This window comes from Macaca thibetana, chromosome 10 (genome assembly GCF_024542745.1).
Source record: "Macaca thibetana thibetana isolate TM-01 chromosome 10, ASM2454274v1, whole genome shotgun sequence".
In the NCBI taxonomy this organism is placed as follows: Eukaryota; Metazoa; Chordata; class Mammalia; order Primates; family Cercopithecidae; genus Macaca; species Macaca thibetana.
This window is the reverse complement of record NC_065587.1, coordinates 7,988,951-8,016,893: the sequence shown is the minus strand read 5'-3', so window position 1 is coordinate 8,016,893 and position 27,943 is coordinate 7,988,951. Positions and strand designations below refer to the sequence as shown.

At 42.8% G+C, this 27,943-nt stretch overlaps 4 protein-coding genes across 8 annotated transcripts in view; 2 read left to right on the top strand and 2 right to left on the bottom strand.

Moving 5' to 3' along the window:
- The window catches only part of MPPED1 (metallophosphoesterase domain containing 1), an 822,621-nt gene that overhangs the window by 118,926 nt on the left and 675,752 nt on the right, over window positions 1–27,943 (top strand). The gene's annotated exons all lie outside the window — the stretch shown is intronic.
- TSPO (translocator protein) overlaps window positions 1–27,943 on the top strand; it is a 677,237-nt gene that overhangs the window by 323,869 nt on the left and 325,425 nt on the right. The window lies entirely within an intron of this gene.
- Window positions 1–27,943, bottom strand: part of LOC126963616 (NADH-cytochrome b5 reductase 3) — a 414,164-nt gene that overhangs the window by 203,727 nt on the left and 182,494 nt on the right. The gene's annotated exons all lie outside the window — the stretch shown is intronic.
- Window positions 1–27,943, bottom strand: part of ARFGAP3 (ADP ribosylation factor GTPase activating protein 3) — a 64,256-nt gene that overhangs the window by 22,981 nt on the left and 13,332 nt on the right. The window contains exons 3-9 of the mRNA XM_050805873.1: window positions 22,879–22,951; window positions 17,335–17,466; window positions 16,201–16,284; window positions 13,549–13,636; window positions 8,712–8,771; window positions 5,103–5,149; window positions 3,752–3,891 (exon numbers count right to left, since the gene is read on the bottom strand). Of these exons, the coding sequence (XP_050661830.1) occupies window positions 3,752–3,891; window positions 5,103–5,149; window positions 8,712–8,771; window positions 13,549–13,636; window positions 16,201–16,284; window positions 17,335–17,466; window positions 22,879–22,951 (624 nt within the window). The remainder of the gene's footprint in view (window positions 1–3,751; window positions 3,892–5,102; window positions 5,150–8,711; window positions 8,772–13,548; window positions 13,637–16,200; window positions 16,285–17,334; window positions 17,467–22,878; window positions 22,952–27,943) is intronic.

Sequence of the window (27,943 nt, the reverse complement as noted above, 5' to 3'; positions counted from 1 at the left end):
AGTATCTGCCACAAGCAGGATACCAAAGGGGTAAAAAGGTGTACAAAACATTGTCCTTGCTCTCAGATTTCTAAAAATGCAATAATGACTTAATTTTTCATAAAAAAAACTATGCCTATATAGCAAGAACAGCAGTTTGCATCATATTTTAGTAAGACAGCAACATTTCAGGGCCCTGAAAAATGATCTATCTACCTTACAAGGATTTCTAAGTTACCATCCACTTTACAAAAACATGTAAAATGTCACGAATTCCTGGCAAAAGAGGCATTGTATGAATTCCTAGTAATATAAATTTCTGTGTAGTAACAGGGAAGGACAACAGAATTTCTTTCTGTTTTTTGAGATAGTCTCGCTCTGTCGCCCAGGCTGGAGTACAGTGGTGCAACTTCCACCCACCAGGTTCAAGTGATTCTCCTGCCTCAGCCTCCTGAGTAGCTGGGATTACAGGTGCCTGCCACCATACCCAGCTAATTTTTGTATTTTTAGTAGAGACGAGGTTTCACCATGTTGGCCAGGCTGGTCTCAAACTCCTGACCTCAGGCAATCTGCCCGCCTCTGCCTCAAAGAGTCCTAGGATTACAGGCGTGAGCCACCGTGCCCGGCACAGAATTTCTTACTAGGAAAAAGTAATCTTGCTTTTGCTGTTTCTTTTCTTTAATGAGTCAAGCAAGATTTCTTTGGTTTTCACGTGGCAGTTTGTTTTCCTTACTCTTCCTACAGAACAGGTTATGGCTATTTTACTCCTTAACAAATAAATACTACTCTTTCTTTTGGAGGAAAACAATAGCTCTGTTTAAAATCATGAATACATATAATTACAGCAACAGATTCCTCTGGAGAAGATGCATGGGGATGAAAAGGTTCTACTAGAAAGATAAGAGATGGAAAAGTTTTCCTTCCTAGGTAATCTGACATGGGACTGGGTCACTCACTAAAAGCATGCACTTTGATATCCAAGCTTACGAGAACATCTCTCTGGAAGAACCAGCAGAGTTAAGTCAGAACACGCGTTTCTCAGAACTTCAGGAGCGCTTACAGGTACTGGCTCAAGGGAAGACTACAGGACACAGATCAAACAAGCGAAGTAGCTCGAGGCAGCTCTGCCTCTTCCTTCCTTCCTACCAAGTGGGCACACAGAGAGCCTCTGAGGATGGGCTGGGAAACTGCTAGAAGGAGACCAGGACACTGCATGGGCCGTTTAGTTTCACACTCTGACAGTACAAGAAACAGCACTGCTCTGACAGTTTACTGAGCTGAAATAACTTTATTTACAGCCATTAAAAAAACTAACTTGCAAAATAACACTCATACATTAAGGATAAAACACCTGTACTTTCTACGGGTTTGAGTGGCAGTGGTGGTCAGTAAGGCATAGTTATGTGGTTGTTCTGAACAAGGCCATGAAAGTTGCCAAATTGGCTTCCCAAATCAAATTCATAAATCTTCCGATCAGCATCTTTGTTTTTGTGATGTATCAAACACTCCTAATGAGAGATACAAGTGAAGGCTGGTTGTTGCTTCCTGTTTTCAGGAAGATTAGCATGTTAATATTAGAAGTAACAACCAGACTTCACTCCACCCAGTTTACCTGCAGGAAGGGAGTTGATCAGGGCCCGATTTTATACACGCTCTGGGAAAACCTCAAGCGTGAGTAATCTGGACAGAACCTACTCCCAAATACCAAGAGAAGCCATGGAAACACTTAAATCTAACCTTTCCCTTTGCCAGGATCAAAAACTTAGCTTAGTAAGAGAAATTAAAGTCTGTGACAAGTCAATGTAAATTTTTACACAAAGCATATCAAACCATATTCAACCTAAATACAGTTCAGTGCTGCCCCCTAAGTTCTGAGAGTTAAATGACAAGGAGAAATAACTATCAACTTCAAATTATTTGGGTTTACCTTATAAACTCCACCTTAGCAAACTGTCAGTATGAACAGTAAGATGGTATGAAAAGTAGTTGCATTTATTGAGCACCTACTGTGTGCCAGGTACTGTTTGATGCACTTCAATGAGCATTTAAGCTATTAAACTAATCCTTAAAACCACCTCATAAAATAGGTATTATTTTCTTCATCATACAGTCCATAGTAACTCAAGCTAAAACAGATAAAATACACATGAAAGTAAGAGAAAACACCGTTAAAAACACACGCATAAAAAATAGGGATCCAGGTTACTTTTCCTTTCTGTGTGGCATGCACCCCCCGCCCTTCTTCTCTCCTGATCTTTCGTACACAGTCCCAGTTTCTGGATGGCCATCTTTCTCTTCTGATTTCAACACAAATGAAAACCTCTCAAGAGCCTTACAAATGTCTACAGAAAACCAGTCTCTTCACTGGCTTCCTGGCTTCCAGTTTCCTCCCCTCTTCCTGGCCTGGATATCACTACCAAACTCACTTTCTCGAGATGCCCCTTCATCACAGCACTGCTGAAGGAGCTGTTTCTGACTCTTGGGTAAGTGGACAACCACAGCCTGACTTTAAGGTGCTCCACATTATGGTTCCAACTCCTCCACTTCAGGCAGGCCCCCGACACACATGATCATTCCACCTTCTTCATTCTCTGAAACTCTTCCTTCTCCCTCTCCAAGATCCAGGCTCAGAACCTCTGGAGACACCACCAGAGCCACAGTCTTCCATCATGTATTTAGAATTTAGTCACAGAGTCCAACAGGGCTTCAGATTATAAATACTTTTTTCATTATGGAGATATAATTCACATACTGTAAAACTCACCCTATTAAAGTACATGATTCAGTGGTTTTAGCACATTCACAAAGTTGTACCACCATCACCACTAACTCCAGAACATTTTCAGCAGTCCAAAAAGCAGGCCCAGACCCTTTAGCAGCCACTCTCCATTCTCTCCTCCTCTCGGGCCCTGGTAACCAGTAAGTTGCTTTCTGTCTCTATGGATTTGCCTATTCCAGACATTGCATATTGACAGAATCATGTCATATGATCTTTTATGACTGGCTTCTTTCTTTAGCATAAACTTTTCAAAGTTTATCCATGTTGTAGCACATATCAGGACTCTATTCCTTTTTGTGGCCAACAGTCCATTGTATGGACATACCACATTTTGTTTCTCATTTATCAGTTGGTAGACATTTAGGTTATTTCTACTTTTTGGCTATTAGGATGCCACTATGAACATTCATGCACAAGTTTTTGTGTGGTTACACAGATGTAAGTTTAATTTCTCTTGAGTATATACTTAGGAGTAGATTAGCTGGGTCACATGGACACTTTACATTTAACTTTTTGAAGGACTGCCAAACTGTTTTTCACAATAGTGGCACCATTTCACACTGCCATCAGCAATGTACAAGGGTTCAAATTTCTCCACATCCTAGCCAACACTTGTTACTGTCTGTTTTTTTTTATTATAGCTTCCCTAGAGGGTACACAGTAGTATCTTATTGTGGCTTTGATTTGCATTTCCCTAACTCTAATAATGTGAAGCATGTTTCATATGTAAACACCTCAATGCATCTCTGTCTTTCCCTTCTCACTGACACCACTCCAGTCCTGCCCTTACAGCATCAACAGAAAGTGTTGCTGCCCCCATCGTCTCTTTCTCTTCCAATCCAGATGCCAATGCAATATCAGTTTTCTTAAAACTAAATTTTGCAGTACCCTCCCCTCCCCGCCCCCAAAAAATACATGGCATTTGGAAAGCAAATCTTGGAGTTAATAGTTTTATTCCCTGCAAACATATTAATATAATGAAATTAAACTTACATTGATTCTTCTTTAGGTGCCGCCTTGGCCAGGTCTTCCTGCTCCTTCATTTTATCCGCAGCTTGAGCTTGTTTTTCAATTTCATTAAAGCATGTATTTGCCAGTTTCTGAGCTCCCAAACTTCCTTTTTTGGCCCCAAGCTAGAAGATATATAAGACTATAGTCTACACGAGCTGTTTGAAAGCTTTTGGGACTACAGCTAACATTTCCTAAGGGTTAGGACCTGCCAGGCACTGTCACAAGCACTTTACATTTATTCTCTGGCTTAGTCCTCAGAACTCTGTGAAGCTGGTATTATCTCAGGAGTCCCTCAGCATGGGGGGATTGGTTTCAGGACCCTGTGGATAACAAAATCTGCGATGATCAAGTCCCTTATATAAAATGGCATAGTATCTGCATTTAACCTACATATACCCTCCAGCATACTTTCAATCATCTCTAGATTACTTATTATATCTAAATAATGTAAATGCTATGAAAATAGTTACTAATTCTGTGTTTTTATTTGTATCGTTTTTACTGTTGTATTCTTACTTTTCATTTTATTTTACTTTTTTTGAGACAGGGTCTCACGCTGTTGACCAGGCTGGAGTACAGTGGCACAATCTCAGCTCACTGCAACCTCTGCCTCCTGGGGTAATGCGATCCTCCCACCATAGTATCCCGAGTAGCTGGGACTGTCGGCACAGGCCACCAAATCCGGCTACTTTTTGTAATTTTTGAAGAGACGGGATTTCACCAAGTTGCCCAGGCTGGTCTTGAACTCCGGGGCTTAAGTGATCCACTTGCCTCAGCCTCCCAAAGTGCTGGGATTACAGGCGTGAGTCACTACGCCTGGCCTATTGTGGTTTTTTTTCCCCCAAATATTTTTGATCTGCAGTTGGTTGAATCCCAGGATGCAGAACCCCTGGATACAGAGGGCTGAGGAAAGTAAACCTCATGTAAGTTAAGCAATGTGGCCAAGAACACACAGCCAATAAATGGCAAGGCCAGGATTCAATCCCTGCACCTGCCTCCAGAGCTGGTGCTCCGCAATGCATCGCTGTTATCTGAAAGCTCACCAGACGACTGACTACCCTCTAAGCCTTACAAGATGTCACTGCTTATTGATCTACGCAAGCAGGAGAGAAATTCCCAGGGGACCTTTGTTAATTTTTTCAGAATTTTGTCATAGACAGAAAAAAATGTTAAATCATTCTAGAAAAAATTCAGTAAGTATAACATTAATCTCTTTGAACAAGCCACATTTATTACAAGATGGTTCAAAAGAATAAAACTAAAATGACAAAGTAGCTTTTTAGTTTTAAAGCTTAACTACCAGATTTTTATATATAAAGTACATAATACTCACGCCTTTTTTAGCTTGATTTGGTTTCTTTTTTATGATAGAGGAAACCTCTGCCAAAAAATAAAAATTAAAAAGTCAGACCAATAGAAATAATTTTTCTTTTTTAGTGTGTCTTTTAAAATTCTAACATACAGCACTTTATTATTTAAGAGAGAACATTTTTCACATTAGTTTGTCATTCAGAAGACTCAAGTTGATGAGCATATTTTAGATTGACAGAGCTTCGTTGAAATGGAATCCTCAGTATTTCCATGCAGTCTCCAAACTCAGAGAAAATGCCTTTTTTTTTTTTTTTTTTTTTTAACAGCACACTGAAGAGAAACAGAGCCTGAGCTTGCCCCACTCAGTACTTTCTTCAGGAGCATTTTAAAAAGTATATTACAACAACTTTTGTTTTTTGAGACAGGGACTTGCTCTGTCGCCTAAGCTGAGTGCAGTGGCATTACCTCCCAGATCAAGGGATCCTTCCACTTCAGCCTCCTGAGTAGTTAGGATCACAGGTGTGCACCACCACATCTGGCATTTCTTTTTTTAGGAGATGGGAGTCTTGCTATGTTGCCCAGACTGGTCTTGGACTCCTGGGCTCAAGTGATGCTCCTGCCTCAGCCTCTCAAAGTGTGAAAATAAGTATGAGCCACCATGTCACAACTCTTTTGTTAAGCTCTGCTCTTCAAAAACTTTAAAAAATCTAACAATCTTTTAGAGTTGTTCTCACTCCATTACCTAGGCTGGAGTATAGTAGTGTGATCAGAGCTCACTGCAGCATTGAACTCCTGTATTCAAGTGACCCTCTTGTCTCAGCCTCCCTAGTAGCTGGGACTACATGCATATGCTACCATGCTTGGTTTTCTTTTTTTTGTAGAGATGGGGGGATCTCACTATATTGCCTGGTCTGGTCTCAAACTCCTGGCCTCAAGTGATCCTCCCACCTTGGCTTTCTAAAGTGCTGGGATTATAGGTATGAACTGTCATGCCCATCCCAAAAGCTTTAAAAATCATTATAATTTTCCATTTATATTTTAGATTCAGGGAGTACATGTGCAGTTTTGTTACAAGGGTATATTGTGTGGTGCTGAGGTTTGGGCTTCTCTTGATCCCATCACCCAGACAGTGAGCACAGTATCCAACAGGAAGTGTTTCAGCTCTTGCTCCCCTCTCTCCCTCCCTCCCTCCCTTTGGAGTCCTCAGTGTCTACTCTTCCCATCTTTATGTTTGTATGAACCCAAGATTTAGCTCCTGCTTATAAGTGAAAACATGTGATATTTGGTTTTCTGTTTCTGCATTAGTTTGTTTAGGACAATGGCCTCCAGCCATGTTGCTGGAAAAGACATGATTATTCTTTTTTATGGCTGCACAAAACTTATTTGAAAATATAAAGTTAGCAGCCTGGACAACAAAGAGAGACTCCATCTCTACAAACAAACAAACAAACAAACAAAATTAGCCCAGTGTGATGGCATGCACCTGTGGTCCCAGTTACTTGGGAGGCTGAGGTGGGAGAATCCCTTGGGCCAGGCTGCAGTGAACTGTGATAGAACCCACTGCACTCCAGCATGGGCAATAAAGCGAGACTCTATCTCAAAAAAGTAATAACAATAATAAAAATAAAGTTAGCTAGGCATTATGTATACAACTAAAGCAGCCAGTGATGTGCTTTTTCACCTTGGCTTATATATATATTTTATTACATTAGCCAAAATAAATATAAAGCATTCTCGGCCAGGCATGGTGGCTCACGCCTGTAATCCCAGCACTTTGGGAGGCCAAGGCAGGCGGATCACCCGAGGTCAGGAGTTTGAGAACAGCTTGGATAATATGGTGAAACCTTGTCTCCACTAAAAATACAAAAAGTTTGCTGGGCGTGGTGGCGCACACCTGTAATCCCAGCTACTTGGGAGGCTGAGGCATGAGAATCGCTTGAACCCAGGAGGCGCCAGGAGGCAGAGGAGGCAGTGAGCCGAGATCGTGGCACTGTACTCCAGGCTGGGTGACAGAGTGAGACTCTTGTCTCCAAAAAACAAAACAAAAAAAGAAGAAATATAAAGCATTCTCTTATTTTAATAACAGTACTTTCTAAATTGCACAAAAATACTTTCAGAGAAAGTTTCTTAAAAATCATTTTCTAAGTACATTTTACTTGTAGGTTATATATGGTTTTTAGAATTATGTTTAAGAAACCCAGCAAAATTAAAGTCTTAATTTTTTCTTTTCTTTTCTTTCTTTTTTTTTTTTGAGACAGTCTCGCTCTGTCGCCCAGGCTGGAGTGCTGTGGCCGGATCTCAGCTCACTGCAAGCTCCACCTCCCGGGTTTATGCCATTCTCCTGCCTCAGCCTCCTGAGTAGCTGGGACTACAGGCGCCCGCCACCTCGCCCGGCTAGTTTTTTTGTATTTTTTAGTAGAGACGGGGTTTCACCGTGTTAGCCAGGATGGTCTCGATCTCCTGACCTCGTGATCTGCCCGTCTCGGCCTCCCAAAGTGCTGGGATTACAGGCTTGAGCCACCGCGCCCGGCCAATTTTTTCATATTAAGATAAGAACGTGCTTTGATAGGAAAAGACAGCATAAAACCACAAACAGCAAAAGATTACAATCTTTAGCCGTGAGTGCAGAACGGCATCATTACATTTCAAGTGTGAAAAAGATGCTCGTGGGAATTTTCCTTTTCATCACTTTCTTTTAGATTTGTATTGTAGTAGTCACATCACCTGCTCCCAACTTCTGACGAGTCTAATACATGATGAAAATGTCAGGAACATTTCTAACAGTTTAGTTATTTTTCACCAAAGCAGCTGCTTTCCAACTAATGCAATGGAATATGTAACAATTACAAATTAAAATTCCTTGATAATGAAAAACTTAAGATTAAGTTCACCTATAATAAAATCAGAAAGAGAAGAAAATGCTGAGTTCTTGAGTAAAAAGGAATGGTGTAGATGTTCTGACCACTGCTTATTTCGGTAATGTGAGCCAGCCCAACGTAAACCTACCAACCAAAACCATCAGCAGCCATATTGGCTAAATATGCACATTGCTGCTTTTTTTTTTTGAGGCAAGGTATCACTGTCACCCAGGCTGGAGTACAGTGGTGTGATCACTGCTCACTGCAGCCTCAACATCTCAGGCTCAAGTGATCCTCCTTCCTCAGTCTCCCAAGTAGCTGGGACTACAGGTGTATGCCACCACACTCAGCTAACTCTTTTTTTTTTTTTTTTAAGAGAGACAAGGTTTCGCCATGTTGCCCAAGCTGGTCTCGAACTCCAGGGCTCAAGCAATCTGACCACCTCGGCTTCATAAAGCGTTAGGATTACAGGTGTAAGCCACTGCCCCCAGCCACAATGCTGCACTTTATATTATCAAGCTGGTTAAAATGTAGCATCTTTGTTGGAAGCTTGAGAGATGAATAAAAAAGAGATATATATATATACACATACATACATATATATGGCGATATATATATATGGCACCTTTCGCTTAATAAAATATTATTAACAGATTCAGTCAAGATGCTATTACTCCATCAGGTGAGACGCCTAGGCCAAATGCAAGAGGATTTACTTTTTTCTTAATGACTCATACACTTTAAATCAGAATGTAAGATTTTAAGCATATTACCTAAAGCAGCCTTTGATGGTACATTAAGACCTTCCACACTTGGTCCTTGCTCTTGTCCACCTGAAAATTCAAAACATTGATATTAGTGCAGAAAATATACTCAGCTAACTTGCTTTTCAATGTATAATAATTCAACTTGCTCAGTGCTACGTATTTTATCCAATTTTGTCAATGATCACCTACCTTTTTAGCTGTATATTCTATTTTATGGTTATAAGAATTTTGACTTAAAAGTCCATTAAAGTAGAAATGTATTTTTCATCCAATGGATTTATCGAATAAAAATGTTAGTGGTCTCTTCAACTAATATAATTCAAAATTCTGCCTTATGATCTGGTGATTTAATGTGACCTGTCATAAGATACTTAGTACCTCTGTGGACTATACATACCCAATGTATGTTAATATGTGGAAATTTTTTTTTTCCCTTCTTTTGGAGACGGAATTTCTTTCTTCTTACCCAAGCTGGAGTGCAATGGCATGATCTTGGCTCACTGCAACCTCCACCTCCCGGGTTCAAGCGATTCTCCTGCCTCAGCCTCTCGAGTAGCTGGGATTACAGGCATGCACCACCATGCCCAGTTAATTTTGTATTTTTAGTAGAGACAGGGTTTCTCCATATTGGTCAGGCTGGTCTTGAACTCCTGACCTCAGGTGATCCACCCGCCTCGGCCTCCTGAAGTGCTGGGATTACAGGCGTGAGCCACCGTGCCCGGCCTAATATGTGGAAATTCCAATTACATCAATGATGGAAATCGAAATTTTCAGTTGCCAAGAAATCTGTCTTGTTTATTCTATTTTACCTAAAAAGTCATCCTGGTTAGCAACTCTGTGAACACAGCCTTCATTAAAAGCCAGGCACAGTGGCTCACACCTGTAATCCCAGAACTTTGGGAGGCCAAGCTGGGCCGACTGCTTGAGTTCAGGAGTTCGAGATCTCCCACCTTGGCCTCCTAAAGTGCTGGTATTATAGGTGTGAGCTACGGCGCCCAATCATACTTAATTTTATTTATTACTTTAAAAATAGATAAAGTGTAGGCTGGCCATGTGGTGGCTTATGCCTATAATCCCAGCACTTTGGGAGGTTGAGGCAGGCGGATTACTTGAGGTGAGGAGTTTGAGACCAGCCTGACCAACATGGTGAAACCCCGTCTCCACTAAAAAATACAAAGATGAGGGCTGGGCATGGTGGCGTGACCCAGCACTTTGGGAGGCTGAGGGGGATGGATCACGAGGTCAAGAGTTCAAGACAAGCCTGGTCAACATGGTGAAACCCCGTCTCTACTAAAAATACAAAAATTAGCTGGGTGTGGTGGCAGGTACCTGTAATCCCAGCTACTAGGGGCAGGAGAATTGCTTGAATCCGGAAGACGAAGTATGCAGTGAGCTGAGATCATGCCACTGCACTCCAGCCTGGGTGACAGAGCAAGACTGCATCTCAAAAAACAAAAAACAAAACAAAACAAAAAATTAGCTGGGCATGGTATGCAAGCCTGTAATGCCAGCTACTTGGGAGGCTGAGGCAGGAGAGTATCTTGAACTCGGGAGGCTGAGGTTGCAGTAAGCCAAGATTGCACCACTGCACTCCAGCCTGAGCAACAGAGCGAGACCCCCATCTCAAAAAAAAAAAAAAATATATATATATATATATAAAAATATATATATACATATACAGCCATTCAACAGAATATTATTTAACTATAAAAAGGAATGAAGGCGGGTGGATCACTTGAGGTCAAGAGTCCGAAACCAGCCTGGCCAACATGGTGAAACCCTCTCTCTACTAAAAATACAAAAAAGTAGCCAGGCGTGGTGGCGCATGCCTGTGATCCCAGCTACTTGGGAGGCTGAGGCAGGAGAATTGCTTGAACCTGGGAGGTGGAGGTTGTGGTGAGCTGAGATCACACCATTGCACTCCAGCCTGGGCAACATCTTGTTCTGTGTTAGTTACTGGGGTTTCTGTTAAAACAAAACTGAGACATCCGGACTTCAGAGATTACATGTATCTCCTGGGGCTAACCCTCAATCTCAAAGTCCCTGGCCTTTTTTTTTTTTCAGAGCCCTGCTCTGTTGCCCAGGCTGGAGTGTAGTGGCACAAACTCGGCACACCACCATGCCTGGCTAATTTTTGTATTTTTAGTAGAGATAGGGTTCTGCAATGTTGGCCAGGCTGGCCTTGAACCCCTGGCCTCAAGTGATCCACCCACCTCAGCCATCCAAAGTGTTGGGATTAACAGGCGATAGCCACTGTGCCTGGCCTCAAAGCCCTTTTATGCTAATAAATTATAATAATAAAAATAGTTAAATTATCATTTGTACTTTCACAAAAGATACGTAAGTCACTGTTCCTGTTTGTTAGGAGATTACGGGAATTCTTTCTTCTCTCTGATAATGGTAAATCAATCAATGGCTCAGGTAGATTTCTCATCTTAAAAAAGAATCTCTCTCTGGAGAAGCTCACAGCTCAGCAGAGGGGACACACAGTGGGCATGCAAACTAACAGACGCAGTAATTTCCAGAACTGGTGTTTGCTATGCTATGAGGAAGAAAAAATGCACAAACGCAGTTGTGACTGGGAGTGCTCGCCAGCTGGTCTTAAAAGCTGAATCCCAATAAAGAGGGAGCCCATGCCAATCAAGGCAGAGCCACACTTCAAGCAAAACAGAAAGCAAACGCAGGCAGAGAAACACCCAAGGGCCCCTGCAGCTTCAGTGTAGTGTAAAGCTAAGAAATCAAAAAACTAAACCCCAGTTAGAGGTGTATAAATGTCTTCTTTGCAGGCATCTTCGGTCATATGCCTAAAAAAAGAATGTGAAAAAAAATGACAGGGTGCAAATCATCCACAAAATCACCACATCAGAGTTCTTTGCATAGTAAGGAAACAAGCTGCTTTTGTCTACATATGAATTGCAAATGTTTCTCATTTGTCTTCACTTTAAAGTACTTTTTCAGAACAGAAATGTTACATTTTTATGTCATCAGATTTATTAACCTTTTCCTTTTATGAGATTTGAATATGCATAGAAGGGATTCCCCAATTCAGGATAATAAAAAAAGCTTTACCCAGGTTTTCTTCTAGGATAATCATATTTTCAAGTAAATCTTTGAAATACCTGAATTTAGCCTGGTGTGTAAAGAGTAAAGAAGGAATTCTACTTTTATTATTTGTTTCTAAAATGCCAGACACTAGTCCAAATTCCATTAATCAAATAACCCAGTGTTACCTAGGATATGAAATGTTCTTATCCCGATTCACTGATACGCCTACTCCTATACCAGTAAAATGAAAAACCATCAGTCTATTGTTTGATGGAAATCTCAAGACATTCCCACCCTTATACCTATAACAATACAAAGGAAGTGACTCCTTTTCTTTCTTTTTCTTATTTTTTTTTTAGAGTCAGGGTCTCTCTCTGTCAACCAGGCTGGAGAGTGCAGTGGTGCAATCAGAGCTCACTGCAGCTTCAAACTCATAGGCTTAAGAGATCTGCCCGCCTCAGTCTCCCTAGTAGCTGGGATCACAGGCATGCATAATCACGCCTGGCTATGCGACTCCTTTTCTTTACAACATGACTCCACTCTGGGATAGAGCCAAGTGTCTCTCTCTCCTAGGACTACTTTCTTGATAAATACCACTTACTCTCCTACCCTCCGGCAAAACCCTTGCCAGAAATTTTCTCAATACTATCACCCAACCCATGGTTGGTGACTGCTTCATCTTTCCTGTTATGCCATGATACTTAGAGTTGGTCAAGGCTCAGTTTATACAAGCCAGCACTTCTTATGGTATCAAAACCCATGAGCTCACTGCTTAGTTGTCCAAAGTTACATTTTTGTTGTTAATTTACACTAACATTCTGGCCTAACAAAGGATGCACTTTTAAAACAGAAAGAGCCGATTACTCATGTCACAAGTGATTTGTAATATGTAAGCAACTGATATATTTACAATAAATGTAATCCTATAAGAAAGTCACCAAATGTGAATCATTATGTATCAACTATTTTTGTAAGTTTTAAAATTGAAATTTTGTTTTTGATTATAAAAGTAACCCATACTTATTATAAAAGTTCAGGTACTTCAACTCTGTATCAAGCAAGAACTAAACATCCTCAGTAACTTCATTCCCTATTTAACAATTTGCTGTGTGCTTTCCAGGATGTTTTTGGTATGTTTTTCTTTTTTTACAAAAATGATTATTATATTCCATGTTCAGTAATATTGTTCCCCCACTTTATAGTCTATTACGAATATTTCTTCCTGTTAAGACAGAAGGGTCGACCAGGAGTGGTGGCTCACGCCTATAACCCCGATACTTTGGAAGGCCAAGGCGGGTGGATCACCTGAGGTCAGGAGTTCGAGACCAGTATGAACAACACGGTGAAACCATGTTGCAAAAATTAACCAGGCGTGGGGTGCACATCTGTAATCCCAGCTTCTAGGGAGGCTGAAGCAGGAGAATTGCTTGAACCCAGGAGGCAAAGGTTGCAGTGAGCTGAGATCGTGCCATTGCACTCCAGCCTGGGTGACAGAGCAAGACTTTGTCTCAAAAAAAAAAAAAAAAAAAAAAAAAAAGGACAGAAGGATCTACATTTTAATTTTTTTAGGTTTCAGGTGTTTTTTTTTTGGTTTTTTGTTTTTTCGGTAGAGATGGGGACTATGTTGCCCACGCTGGTCTCTGATTCCTGGGCTCAGGTGATCCTCCCGCCTCAGCCTCACGAAGTGCTGGAATTACAGGCATGAGCCACTGTGCCTGGCCCACCTTAATTTTTAATAGTTTCATAGCATGCCACTGAACCACAGAATAGTATTACATGACAGTTATAAGGACTCCACCTTCATTATTTTCCAAAGTGGTTTCCACAGGCCTTGATGTTAAAGAAGATGGTTCTGCTATTGCTGATGCCCATGCTGTGTCACTCACCTGAAACAAAGTGAGAAAAGTCATTAGCAGACAAAGCAAGAAAACAGCCATAAAAAACAAATCAAAGTACGGGCAAAACCTAACAATTTAAACAGCCACATTCTGAGTCCCTGTTAATGGAAAGGAAGGCATATCTATTTTTTTCTTGCTTTCTTTTTTTATAGAGACGGGGTCTTGCTCTATTTCCCAGGCTGGAGTGCAGAAGCACAATCATAGCTCACTGCATCCTTGACCTCCCAGGCTCAAGTGATGCTTCCACCTCAGCCTCCTGAGTAGCTGAGATTGCAGGCATGTGCCACCACACCCAGCTAAAGTTTAAATTGTTTGTAGAGAAGGGGTCTATGTTGCCCAGGCTCGTCTCAAACTCCTGGGCTCAAGTTATCCTCCCACCTTGGCTTCCCAAAGTGCTGAGACTACAGGCATGAGCCACCATGCCTGGCCTGTTCTCCTCTTTCTTGATAACCTTTTTGGGTAACTACTGACTGTGACAATGCTAATAAGTATGTGCAAATTACAATAGCAACAACAACAACAACAAAACAAGGTTTAACAACTTGTATGACTTTACATAGTTTTAAATTGAAAATTAAAGAATAAGCTGGGCACAGTGGCTCACATCTGTAATCCCAGCACTTTGGGAGGCTGAGGCATGCAGATCATCTGAGGTCAGGAGTTCGAGACCAGACTGGTCAATATGGTGAAACCATGTCTCTACTAAAATTACAAAAAAATTAGCCGGGTGTGGTGGTGTGGGGAGGCTGAGGCAGGAGAATCACCTGAACCTGGCAGGCAGAGGTTGCAGTGAGCCGAGATTGTGCCAGTGCACTCCAGCCTAGGTGACAGAGCAAGACTCCATCTCAAAATAAAATAAAAAAAAAAAAGAAAAGATTGAGCAAGAGTTCACCAAATCATGCTCCTTACCCAAGGGGACTGGGCGAAGCTAGGGTAGCTGGCAGAACATATGACATTCCAAGACAGAGGTAGGCACATGTTACCTTAAAGGGCTAAATAGTAGGCGGGGGCACGGTGGCTCACGCCTATAATCCCAGCACTTTAGGAGGCCGAAGCAGGTGGATCACGTGAGGTCAGGAGTTCGAGACAAGCCTGACCAACATGGCGAAATCCCGTCTCTACTAAAAACACAAAATTAGCCAGGTGTGGTAGCGCATGCCTATAATCCCAGCTACTCGGGAGGCTGAGGCAGGAGAATCTCTTGAACCCGGGAGGCAGAGGCTGCAGTGAACTGAGATCACGCCACTGCACTCCAGCCTGGGCAACAAGAGCAAAAACTCCATCAAAAAAAAAAAAAAAAAAAAAAAAGAAAGAAAGAAAGAAAAGAAAGAAAAGAAAGAGCCAAATAGTAAATATTGTGGCTTTTTAGGCTTTACTTTCCCTAGATCTAAGTGATCTGAGGAGAGGCCACAGAAGTACTATGGATTGCTGTCACTGTTGCTATCAGGTCACAAAGATGAAGAGTGTGATATTTAGAGCACTTATTGAATGCTTACTTTGTGCCAGGTACTAAGTACTTTTACCAGTACTATTAACTCATGCAACAGCTTTGAGATACATAAACAGCAAAACTGGGGCACTGAGAATGAAGCCCCTATTAAAAATGTCTTCATTTTTTGTCAGTTTCAGAGCTCTGAACTGAACTGTGACACAGTATTAGTAATAAATTCTCAGTTCTCCCTGGCAGCTAGATAAGACATGCAACTAAATTCTAGCTCATAGGACATTAAGCAGAAGGGATGGGAGCTACCTCTAGACTTTTTCTGTAAAACAATAGGGCATTTGTGGCAGGGTAAGGTGGCTTACACTTATAATCCCAGAACTTTGGGTGGCCAAGGTGGGTGGATCACCTGAGGTCAGGAGTTCGAGACCAGCCTGGCCAATATGGTGAAACCTCGTCTCTACTATAAATACAAAAATTAGCCGGGCGTGGTGGCACACACCTGTAGTCCCAGCGACTCGGGAGGCTGAGGCAAGAGAATCTCTTGAACCCAGGAGGCGGAGAATGCAGTGAGCCAAGATCATGCCATTGCACTCCAGCCTAGGCGACAAGAGCAAAACTCCATCTCAAAAAAAAAGTTACCTGGGTGTGTTGGTGCACACCTATAATTCCAGCTACTAGGGAGGCTGAGGCTGGAGAATCGCTTACCCAGGGGGCAGAGGCTATAATGAGATGAGATCGTGCCACTCCACTCCAGCTCGGGCAACAGAGCCAGATTCGGTCCCCCCAAAAATAAAAAAAGAAATAAAAGAATAGGGCATTAGCTCTCAAGGATGCTTGTCCTCTTCTCTTAAGCTGGGAGAGTCTTAAACTGAAGCAGCTGCTTTAGACCCTCAGATGGAAGCCACACGTTGAGAAGAGCAAAGTCCATCAGTCAACAGCAGATAGCCTAACCTTAGAATTGTTGATAATGTCATTTCTCTCTTCAGTAGTTATGTTTCAGGACTTCTTGTTACAACAGCATAGCCTACATCCTAACATTTTAAATATGTACCTTTTGTTAACTGTCAGAGTAAGCACACTTTAAAATGAGGTGAAGCATAATACATACCTCAGGAGAAACGTGAGAGGCAAAAAAATCTTCCTCCTTTGGTGGAGGGGACAAAGGTGGAACCACACAACTATCAAGCCACAGCTAGAACAAAAACACAACGCAGGGCTGAGCATTTCGTCCGGCATGTAAAGGATTTTATTTGATACCCTTCACTTCCCTTATAGAGACCTGTTTCCTAAAGATTGGTGCTTTCCATTCTTATAAAATCAGTAACATCCCTACAGAGGATCTCTGAGTGCACTTTAGTAATCTATCATCCAGTAAATTTTGCTTCCAAACCTTGAGGAAGTCAAGTACCTCAAATACACAAACCATTTCTGAAAAGGAAAGATCAAAGACTTCATATCTAAATGCAGGTTCCCAACGATAATCAATCCTCGTTATTCACGGATTCCATATTTATGAATTTACCTACTTGCTAAAATTTACTTTTAACCCAAACTCAGTCCTTGTGGTGTTTTTAGTCATTTGGAGAATAGTGCAGCAAAAAATGAGTTGCCTCATTTTTTGAGAACCATATTCTCAGCTGAGGTAAACAAGACACACTACTCTGGCCTTCTTGTTTCAGTTCTCATAACAAATGTCCTTTCTGTAGCTTCTTTCGTGCTACGTTCTTCATCTTTCCGTGCTTTTTATTGAGGACATCACTTTTTCAGATGCCTCTCAAGTGCAGCACTGAAGGGCTAGCTAACGTTCTGAAGCACATGAAGGCTGTGATGTGCCTCATGCGGAGAAAATCCAGGCATTAAATAAGCTTCATTCAGGGCTCAGTTACAGTCCTTGGCTGTGAGTTCAACATTCGCGAGCCATCAATATATATTTAAAAAAGGTGTCTCTAAATAGAAACACATGTTAAATAAGGTTATGTATTGATCAGCTGACAAAAATGAGACCAGAGCTCATAGGAACCTAATCCTGTATTTCTCCTAGGAGCAATGTTTTAGTATTCGCTAATCCAGTACTCATGATGAATTTACAGAACATAACTACTTCAAATAGTAAGAATCTATTGTACACTAATTCCTTGTAAGACAACTCAGGTAGAAAAGTTTTACTATTCAGGATAAAAATCACTTTTTCTACTAAGTCAACATGTATCTAAAGGAGACAATGCAGCCTCCAGTGACTTACGTCAGTGCCATGCTTCCGTGTTGCTTGAGAGGCGAGCGATTTGATTTTCTCCCTGTAAAGCTGAGCAGCGCGACTGTTATACTTGGCATTGGTGTCACTGGTGGAACACCCATGTTGATGAAAAAAGGAAGACTACGGAGAAAAGCATGCAGATTAATATTTTGGTAAAACTAGTTATGGCCAGGTGCGGTGGCTTACACCTGTATCCCAGTACTTTGGGAGGCCAAGGCAGGTGGATCACGAGGTTGGGAGATCAAGACCATCCTGGCTAACACGGTGAAATCCCACCTCTACTAAAAATACAAAAAATTAGCCAAGCATGGTGGCAGGTGCCTGTAATCCCAGCTACTTGGGAGGCTGAGGCAGGAGAATGGTGAACCCAGGAGGCGGAGCTTGTAGTGAGTTGAGATCGTGCCACTGCACTCCAGTCTGGGAAACAGAGCAAGACTCCATCTCAGAAAACAAACAAACAAACAAACAAAAAACAAACCAAAAACTAGCTATGAGACTTGCATTACAAAATGAAATAACTAGTCCTCATTTGTTCATTAAACCACCTCTGTCATTGTGAACTTCATTTGGGGAGAAGCTTTCTTCTCAGGACTACTTTTAATTCATGAGCAATCCATTTCTTTTCTTTTCTTTTTTCTTTTGAGACAGAGTCTTGCTCTATTACCCAGGCTGGAATGGAGTGGCTCCATCTCGGTTCACTGCAACCTCCACCTCCTGGGCTCAAGCGATCCCACCACCTCAGTCTCCCAAGTAGCTGGGACTACAGGTGTGTGCCACCACGCCTGGCTAATTTCTGTATTTTTTGTAGAGATGGGGTCTTGCTATGTTGTCCAGGCTAGTCTTGAACTCCTGAGCTCAAAGAATCCACCTGCCTTGGCCTCACAAAGTGCTGGATTACAGGCGTGAGCCACCGCTCCTGGCCCCTTTCTTTGTTTCTTGAGATGGTCTGACTCTGTCACCCAGGCTGGAGTGTAGTGTGGCATGATCATGGCTCACTGCAGCCTCCAACTCCTGGATTCAAGCAGTCCTCTCACCTTGGCTTCCCAAAGTGCTGGGATTAGAAGTGTGAGCCACCATGCCCAGTCCACAATCGATCTCAAAATGGATTCCAGTAAATCAGAATTTTTGACAAATTAGTGAGGAGCTACATTAACATTCACCTCGTTCAACACTATTCTGTCATTAACAGAGACTACAATATAAGTAAGACGATAAAACAAGTATTTAAACAATTAAAAGAAACTGCTTTTACCCACTTCATGAGGATCCATGTACAGACATGAATTATAGAATTCATATCTTAATTAAAACAGGTCTTCTAAAAACCTATACAAGTGATCCTTTGATGAACCTGATTTGACTGATAATGATATTGGTCACCCACATGTTCCAGATCCTGTCGTGAGTGGTTCATGGGCATCATCGCATTCAATCCTCATAGCAACACTATCAGACAGTCAGTCACTACTCCTGTCTACACTTTACAGATGGGGACAATGAAGCACAGAGAGGTTCAACAACGTGCCCCAGATCACATGGGTAGCAAGGGACAGAGTTAGGATTCAAATACAAAAGGATGGTTCCAAGCCCATAACTTAGAGCTCCACTGGGTAAACTGAATGACCACTCATCTGAGCCTTCCCTCCCCATGTTCCCTGACCCCTGCTGGCTTGAGATGTCCCCTGACTCCTGCTGGCTTGAGATGTCCCCTGACTCCTGCTGGCTTGAGATGCGAAAGCTCCTTTCTGGAGTTTGGAGGGTGACTCTGCAACCTTGGGAAGGCTTAGAAATAAGGACAGGTAAGTCAAACCAACAGGGCTAAGTTTAGGAACAAGTTTGTGAACGTCATGATAATGGGCAAAGGTTTCTAAAAAGATGCTTGAGGCTGGGCACACTGGCTCATGCCTGTAATCCTAGCACTTTGGGAAGCCAAAGCAGGAGGACTGCTTGAGGCCAGGAATTTGAGACCGACCTGGGAACCAAAGTGAGACCACGTCTCTACAAACACCCAGAAAATAAATAAAAAATTAATAAGAAACACTGGCTGGGTCTGGCAGCTCATGCCTGTAATCCCAGCATTTTGGGTGGCCAAAGTAGGCAGATCACTTGAGCCTAGGAGTTCGAGACCAGACTGGCAAACATGGCAAAACCCTGTCTCTACTAAAAATGTAAAAAACTTGCTGTGCCTGGTGGTACTTGCCTATAGTCCCAGCTACTTGGGAGGCTGAGTGAATCACCTGAGCCCAGGAAGTTGAGGCTGCAGTGAGCTATGATTTTGCCACTGTACTCCAGCCTAGGCAACAGGAGTGAGACTCTATCTCAAAAAATAAGCTTGAAACATCTAAGGCATACTTTTTTCTTTCTTTCTTTCTTTTTTTTTTTTTTTTTGAGATGGTCTTGCTCAATTACCTAGGCTGGAGTGCAGTGGCACGGTGAACACTGTTCACTGTAGCGTCAACCTCCTGGACTCAAGTAATTCTTCTGCCTCAGACTCCCAAGTGGCTGGGACTACAGGCATGCACCACTATGCCTGGCTAATTAAAAATTTTTTTTTGTAGACTTTGTTGTCCAGGCTGGTCTTGAACTCATGAGCTCAAGTGGTCCTCCCGCCTCGGCCTCCCAAAGTTCTGGGATTACGGGTGTCAGCCACCATGTCTGGCTAGCCATATATTTTTAATTAAGAGGGGCAAAAATTGTTTCTTGAAAAGTGAAAAAAAAAATCTTAGTTATTACAATGGTTTATGGCCTTCCAAAGATCACCTCTACCTGACAAAACTGTATTCCTTAGTATTTAATTTATCTCATTAGGGAAACATCGGATCCAATTTAAATGGAAAATTAATTGATTGATTTTAATGCTTAGGGACTACGAAGAAAAAAGATTGAGAAACTAGCATTTTTGAAACTGCTATTATAGACTTCTGACTTTATTTGATATACACACACACATATATGTGTGTATATATATATGTATATATATTTTTTTCTTTTTGAGACAGGGTCTTGTTCTGTCACCCAGGCTGGAGTACAATGGCATAATCACAGCTCACTGCAGCCTGGAACTCCTGGGCTCAAGTGATCCTCCTACCTCAGCCTCCTGAGTAGCTGAGGCTATAGGCAGGTTCCACTATGCCTTGCTAATTTTTAAGTCTTTTGTATAGATGAGGTCTCACTAAGTTGCCCAGGCTGGTCTTACACTCCTGGGCTCAAGTGATCCTCTTGCCTCAGCCTCCCAAAGTGTTTGGATTCCCGGCATGAGCCACCATGCCTGGTCATAATTTTTATTTGAAATGCATACAAATTTGATTTCTTATACTTTAGTGTATAAGAAACGCCTAAAGGAATTCCATTTACTCAATCTACACCATTTTGTCCTGATAAATAGGCTACCAGTGCTGTGCAAGATTTGGCTGGCTAGATTTGTGAGGCTGCCAGTTCAGTGTTTGAAATAATCAAATATACTGAATTTGTAAATAAAGTTTACAATGTTTGAAAATCCTTAATTAGGTTTGTAAATGGGGTTAAGGAAATCAGTTCTTTTAAAATTATAAATTAATATTTTAAGGTTGTTTTTTCACAGAACCTAACATACAATATTTATATTTGTGTTTAGAAATTAACACACAATATTTGCTATATTTAAAGACGTGAAGAATGGGTTTTTTGGCCAGGCGCGGTGGCTCACGCCTGTAATTCCAGCACTTTGGGAGGCCAGGGCAGGTGGATCACTTGAGGTCAGGAGTTTGAGACCAGCCTGGCCAACATGGTGAAACCCTGTCTCTCCTAAAAATACCAAAAAACCCGGGTGTGGTGACGTGCGCCTGTAGTCCAGCTACTCAGGAAGCTGAGGCAGGAGAATCTTTTGAACCCGGGAGGTGGAGGTTGCAGCGAGCCGAAAGAGTGCCACTGCACTCCAGGTTGGGCAACAGAGCCAGACTCTGTCTCAAAAAAAAAAGAATGGGTTTTGTAATTTATAGTTATGAAGTTAAATATTAATTCAAATACAAGCATTCCATCCTAACCACAAAAGTCACCCCAGTTATTAAAAAACTATTGTCATAAAGAAGCCTCCAGTTTCTCTGTACCCTTGCTTCCTGTTTTAATTTTCTTAAAGCACTTATCACTGCCTGTTATTTTCCTGTGAACATATTTCTTTTTTTTTTTTTTTTTTTTTTTTTTGAGACGGAGTCTCGCTCTGTCGCCCAGGCTGGAGTGCAGTGGCGCGATCTCGGCTCACTGCAAGCTCCACCTCCCGGGTTCACGCCATTCTCCCGCCTCAGCCTCCGAGTAGCTGGGACTACAGGCGCCCGCCACCACGCCCGGCTAGTTTTTTTTTTTTTTTTTTTTTTTATATTTTTAGTAGAGACGGGGTTTCATCATGTTAGCCAGGATGGTCTCGATCTCCTGACCTCGTGATCCACCCGCCTCGGCCTCCCAAAGTGCTGGGATTACAGGCTTGAGCCACCGCGCCCGGCCCCTGTGAACATATTTCTTTGATCACTCTCTGACTGCCTCTGTCTATAAGAGGGGATCTTGGTTATTTTTACGTAGTATTTTGAGACAAGGTCTCACTCTATCACCCAGGCTGGAGCACAATGGCACCATCTCAGCTCACTGCAATCTCTACCTCCCAGGCTCAAGAGATCCTCCCACCTCAGCCTCCCGAGTAGCTGGGACTACAGGTATGCACCACCATGCTTTCCTAATTTTTGTATTTTTTGTAGAAACGGGCTTTTGCCATGTTGTCCAGGCTGGTCTTATATTCATGGGCTCAAGGTGATCTGCCTGCCTCAGCCTCCCAAAGTTCTAGGATGACAAGCATGAGCCACTGTGCCCAGTTGGGGATCTTGTTTGTCTTGTCTGTCACTGTATCCCCAGCACCTAGCCAACGTTTCCATTTTATTAAGTGTTTAACAGATTTTTCAATAAACAAGTCAACTGGGTCTGTCCAACTCCAAAACCCATCAGGCTCTCTGCTTCATCTCATAGGGCCTCCCAAACTTACAAGTATTGAACTCTTTTTGTTTGTTTTTTGGGGTGGAGTCTTGCTCTGTCACCCAGGCTGGAGTGCAGTGGTCTGATCTCGGCTCACTGCAACCTCTGCCTCCCAGGTTCATGCAATTCTCTCGTCTCAGCCTCCTGAGTAGCTGGGATTACAGGTGTGTGCCACCATGCCTGGCTAATTTTTGTAATTTTTTTTTTTTTTTTTAGTGGAGACGGGGTTCCTCCATGTTGGCCAGGCTGGTCTCGAACTCCTGACCTCAAGTGATCCGCCCACCTCAGCCTCCCAAAGTGTTGGGGTTACAGGCGTGAACCACTGCGCCCCACCTGTTTGTTTTTTATAAATAGAGGGTCTTGCCATGTTGCACAGGGTGGTCTTGAACTCCTGGGCTCCAGTGATCCTCCATCTCAGCCTCCCAAACGGCTGAGATTACAGGCATGAGCCACTGCACGTAGCCTGAGCTTCTTTACTATTATAGCATAACAAATATTTAAACAAGAAGGAAAATGATGAGTTTGAGATGAACTTACTGCATTAGCGTTTCCTCCAACTTGCATGCATCGCAACTGAAACCATGACCAGTTAGAATCCAACTCCGTAGATCTAAATGGAAAGAATATTACTAAACATTAATATTTTTTATCCCCAGGATCAAAATCAGCGAGCTTTTGAGAACAAGGTTTCCTTTTTAGGATCCTAAAGAATTCTAAGTTTGTGTCAACAAGGACCCACACTTTTGGGATGCCAGGACTCCAGAGTGGATGATGGCTGGTGCGAGCAACCCCTGGCTCCTCTCGTCCTTGCTGGAATGCAGGGCACGGGGACATGACAAGTGTCAGCAGGCTGCTGGAACAACACCAACCCTTTGCCTCCTATCCTTGGTTGGGTATGATTTAAAATTTGTTAATGCGTCTCTACTCGAAACAGATGCACTGTTTGGATGTTTTCATGTCGGTGATCTACTTGTCCAGTTTGATCCCTACCAGAAGCTTGGAGGATGCTCATTCTCTCATTACAAGGTAGAAGAGACCTACCCAACATCACGACCGGCAGGGAGAGGAGAAAACACAAGATTTCATGCTCCTGAAGTGAAAGCTACAAGCACTTCCTGCCCCTGCCACACCTTATGCCTGACTTCTCTCCACTGTAAGATCAAATCTGAAACAAGGCATTGAGTATAGCTTCAACAATGCACATTCACCAAGGGGTCGATTGTAAAGCAACAATGTTAGAATCTTCATACTGAATCCACAGAAATAAGCAAAAAGCAGAGGCTGTTATTCAGTAATAACTTGCCTTACACTAACTGTAAAGGAATGTGGATATTTTAGAATGGGTATACGTAGAATACCTTTTACAAAACGGGCAAGGAAAAAAGAAAAGAATTGTGCTGCCCTTATATTTACTAATTTCTTTCTTTCTTTTTGAGACAGGGTCTCACTCCGTCACCCAGGAATGTAGTAGTGTGATCACAGCTCACTGCAGCCTCAACCAGGATTGCTCAAGAAATCCTCCTGTCTCAGCCTCCCAAGTAGATGGTAGCCACCATCCCTGGCTTTTTTTTTTTGAGACGGAGTTTTGCTCTTGTTGCTCAGGCTGGAGTACAATGGTGCGATCTTGGCTCACTGCAACCTCCACCTCCTGGGTTCAAGTGATTCTCTTGCCTCAGCCTCCCAAGTAGCTGGGATAACAGGCATGTGTCACCACGCCCGGTTAATTTTTGTATTTTTAGCAGAGACAGGGTTTTTCCATGTTGGTCAGGTTGGTCTTGAACTCCCGACCTTAGGTGATCCACCTGCCTTAGCCTCCCAAAGTACTGTGATTACAGGCATGAGCCACCGTGTCCGGCCTTTTTTGTTTGTTTGTTCTTTGTTGTTTTTTAATAGAGATAGGGTCTTGTGTTGCCCAAGCTTGTCTAGAACTTCTGAGCTCAAGCAATCCTCCCACCTCAGCCTCTCAGTGTTGGGATTACAGGTGTGAGCCACCATGCCCAGTGAACCATACCTTTTATTTTTTTTTGACACAGAGTCTCTGTCTCCCAGGCTAGAGTGCAGTGATGCGATTTCAGCTCATTGTAACCTCTGCCTTCTGGATTCAAGCAATTCTTGTGCCCCAGCCTCCAGAGGTAGCTGGGAATAGAGGCGTGCGGAACCACACCTGGCTAATTTTCATAATTTTAGTAGAGACGGGGTTTCGCCATGTTGGCCAGGCTAGTCTCAAACTGCTAGCCTCAAGCAATCCCCTCATTTCAGCCTCCCAAAGTGCATACCACTATTAATCTAGAGTTTTACTTATAGACAAGCTCAGTAACTACTTCCCAGCAGCCCTTTGTTTATAATTTGTTTGATTAACTCTATAAGGTCATGAACCTGGGAAGCAGAGGTTGCAGTGAGCCAAGATCACACCACTGCACTCCAGCCTGGGTGACAGAGCGTCTCTACTAAAGACCCTTTCTACACTAACATCATAAAAAGATTCTCCCCAGTGTCCACCGAGCAGGAGCCCAGATTCTGCCCTGGTCATCATCAACGTGTTCTAGGGCTCACCATGTGCCAGGCTTTATGGGACTCTCTTGCTCGCTCCTGCCAACATCCTATATGGCAGGTCCTAGTATTCTTACCCTCACTTTCAAGAGAAGGAAAGTAAGACATTCAGAGGTAAGGAACACACACCCAAGGCCAGGAAAGGACAGCTCAGATTTGCCCTCCCCCACCACCCTGCCCCACCGCATCCCAGCTCCTGCATCCTCAGCCTGGGTCCTCACCTCTTCCTGACGTTGTCTCCTGCTCTGCCCAGGCTGAGTCGGCCTCCCTACATGCCTCACCCCTCCAGGGCCTCAGGAGTGAAGTATTAGTTCCCAGCCCGGCAGCTAAGGAGCTCCACAATATGACACAGATCCTCTCCTTTAACCCTTACTTCTCTTTATTTTCCTATGCATACAAAAACTTACTACGAGGCATTTCGCTTTTTCCTACTTCTATATCTGAAGGTCCGAGCACTGACCTCAATATTCCCTCCCTTGTCTCCATTATCTTTTTTTGTTGTTGTAGAGATGAGGTCTCACTATGTTGCCCAGGCTGGTCTTAAACTCCTGGGCTCAAACTATCTTCCAACCTCGGCCTCCCAAGTGCTGGGATTACAGGCGCAAGCCACCATGCCCAGCCTTGTCTCCATTATCAAAACCTCACCAAACCTTCCAAGTTCATCGCAAACGTTACCTCTTTTAAACTTGCCCTAATTTTCCAACCAGAAGTGGGCACAGGACTTAGTTTCCAACTCTGATGCATAACTTTGCAGTCCATCTTCTTATTTACGTTGTATTTAAGCCTGTCCCTAACCCCATGCCAACGAGATAGATGCAGGGATCCCATTCACCTTTAATAAGCTCATGAAATACATAACGGCAAACTTGAGAAGAAACAGAGCTAGAGGGGAAGAGTAGCCTGAAACATGGAGATCCCAGCAATGGAGGTGAAAAGGGGCAGAGGTCAGTTCAATCAAGTCCACTGTGGGAGCAGTCAGCAACCAATGCAGCTTGCCCTCTCCATATATTCTTAATCTGCCTTCCCCCTTTTGCTTGGCAAAAGCCATAACTTATAAATTATTTTTCCTCTGTAAATTTGACTTGAAATTCTAGTTAAAGAAAAAAAACTCCACTTAAACATGCACACCACCCATGCCACACAGGAAGCTGTGTGTGTGTGTGTGTGTGTGTGTGTGTGTGTGTGTGTGTGTGTGTGTGTCTGGCAGTGGGAGGGGAAGAAGAGGGGAAAAGTATTCTAGAGGAGAGACTTCATATTTTGGGACTGCTTGGGTTTTTTCCCAGTTAGCTAGTGGTGTTTTTTTATTTTTTATTTATTTTATTTTATTGAGTCAGGGTCTTTGTTCTGTCACCTAGACTGAAGTGAAGTAGTAAGATCATAGCTCACTACAGCCTCAAACCCCCAGGCTCGGCCAGGTGCTGTGGCTCATGCCTGTAATCCCAGCACTTTGGGAGGCTGAGGCGGGTGGATCACATGAGGTCAGGAGTCCTTGACCAGCCTGGCCAACATGGTGAAACCCCGTCTCTACTAAAAATACAAAAATTAGCTGAGTGTGGTGGCGCACACCTGTAATCCCAGCTACTCAGGAGGCTGAGGCAGGAGAATCACTTGAACCCAGGAGGTGGAGACTGCAACGAGCTGAGATCGTACCATTGCACTCCAGCCTGGGCGACAGAATGAGGCTGTCTAAAAGAAAAAGATAAAAAACAAAATAAACAAGCAAATAAAAAAAACAAAAAAAATCCTAATCTCAAGTGATCCTTCCACCTTGGCCTCCCAAAGTGCTGGGATTACACGTGTAAGCCACTGTGTCCGGCCCCCTAATTTTTTTAGGAATAAAAAATTTAAAGAATAGCTCTTCTCTGCCTTAAAAATAACAAAAACCATACTCAGTACCTTCTCATCCTTGACTTTCTCTTGCCCAAATCCTAGACTCCTGCCCTAAGATTGTATCATGAATTTTAATTGTTGTTTTTGAATCATTTACAAGCATTGTGATTCATACAGTTCTATTTATCTGACTTTTAAAAGGTCAGTGATTAAACCCGCAGTGGCCCAAACAGATCCTGCTGTACCACCCTCAGGCTCTAGCTCAGTCCTTGCCTCAGGGAGGAACACATCATAAAACCACCCAATTTCCTGGAATGGCTTAAACCAGAAGTATTCTTAAGTGATGAGGAAGAAGGAGAGCCAGATTATAATGGGCGAGACTTAGTAGAAAGAAGGAGGGAAAGAACACAGTAAAGACAGAAGGAAGAGAAGCGACTAGGTATTGGAGTCTAGTCTTCACCTGCTCTGGGCAGGGAAGGTTACCATAAGTTAACTGGTAATGATCAATCTGGAAAACAAAGTACACTAAAAACAAGCTTCAGCCGGGGTAATCCCAGAACTTTGGGAGGCTGAGGTGGGCGGATCACCAGAGGTCAGGAGTTCAAGACCAACCTGGCCAACATGGAGAAACTCTTGTCTCTACTAAAAATACAAAAATTAGCCGGACGTGGTGGCACATGCCTGTAATCCCAGCTACTCAGGAGGCTGAGGCAGGAGAATCACTTTAGTCCGGAAAGCAGAGGTTGCAGTAAGCTGAGATCGGGCCACTGCACTCCAGCCTGGGCGACAGAGTGAGACTCTGTCTCAAAAAAACAAACAAACAAACAAACAAAGAATTATAATAGATTTTATCTTATAGGAACAAATGCTCCTTCTTAATAATCACGTTGTATCAATATTTCAATATTCCTTAAGTCATAATATAAGATTGCTTGCCACAATTCCAAATGGGCAGCCTAACTGGTTCCTTCCCTAGAAAAGATGCAGTAGGGAAATCTCTGGATTGTCTGGGGAAGGCAGCAATGACTAAGCCATGGCTGTTTGAGGGTGCCCTGCAGAAGCTGTCCCGGCAAGGGCCTGTGGCAGCTGACATGCAGGCCTTGCTTGGCTTCCAAGCCCTGGGGATCTTTCCATTATTTCTTTTATTATTTCAATTTATTTCACTTCACAAATAGTCCTGCCTCCCACTGGCCTGTGGGGTTATCCCATCAGACTGTCTGTC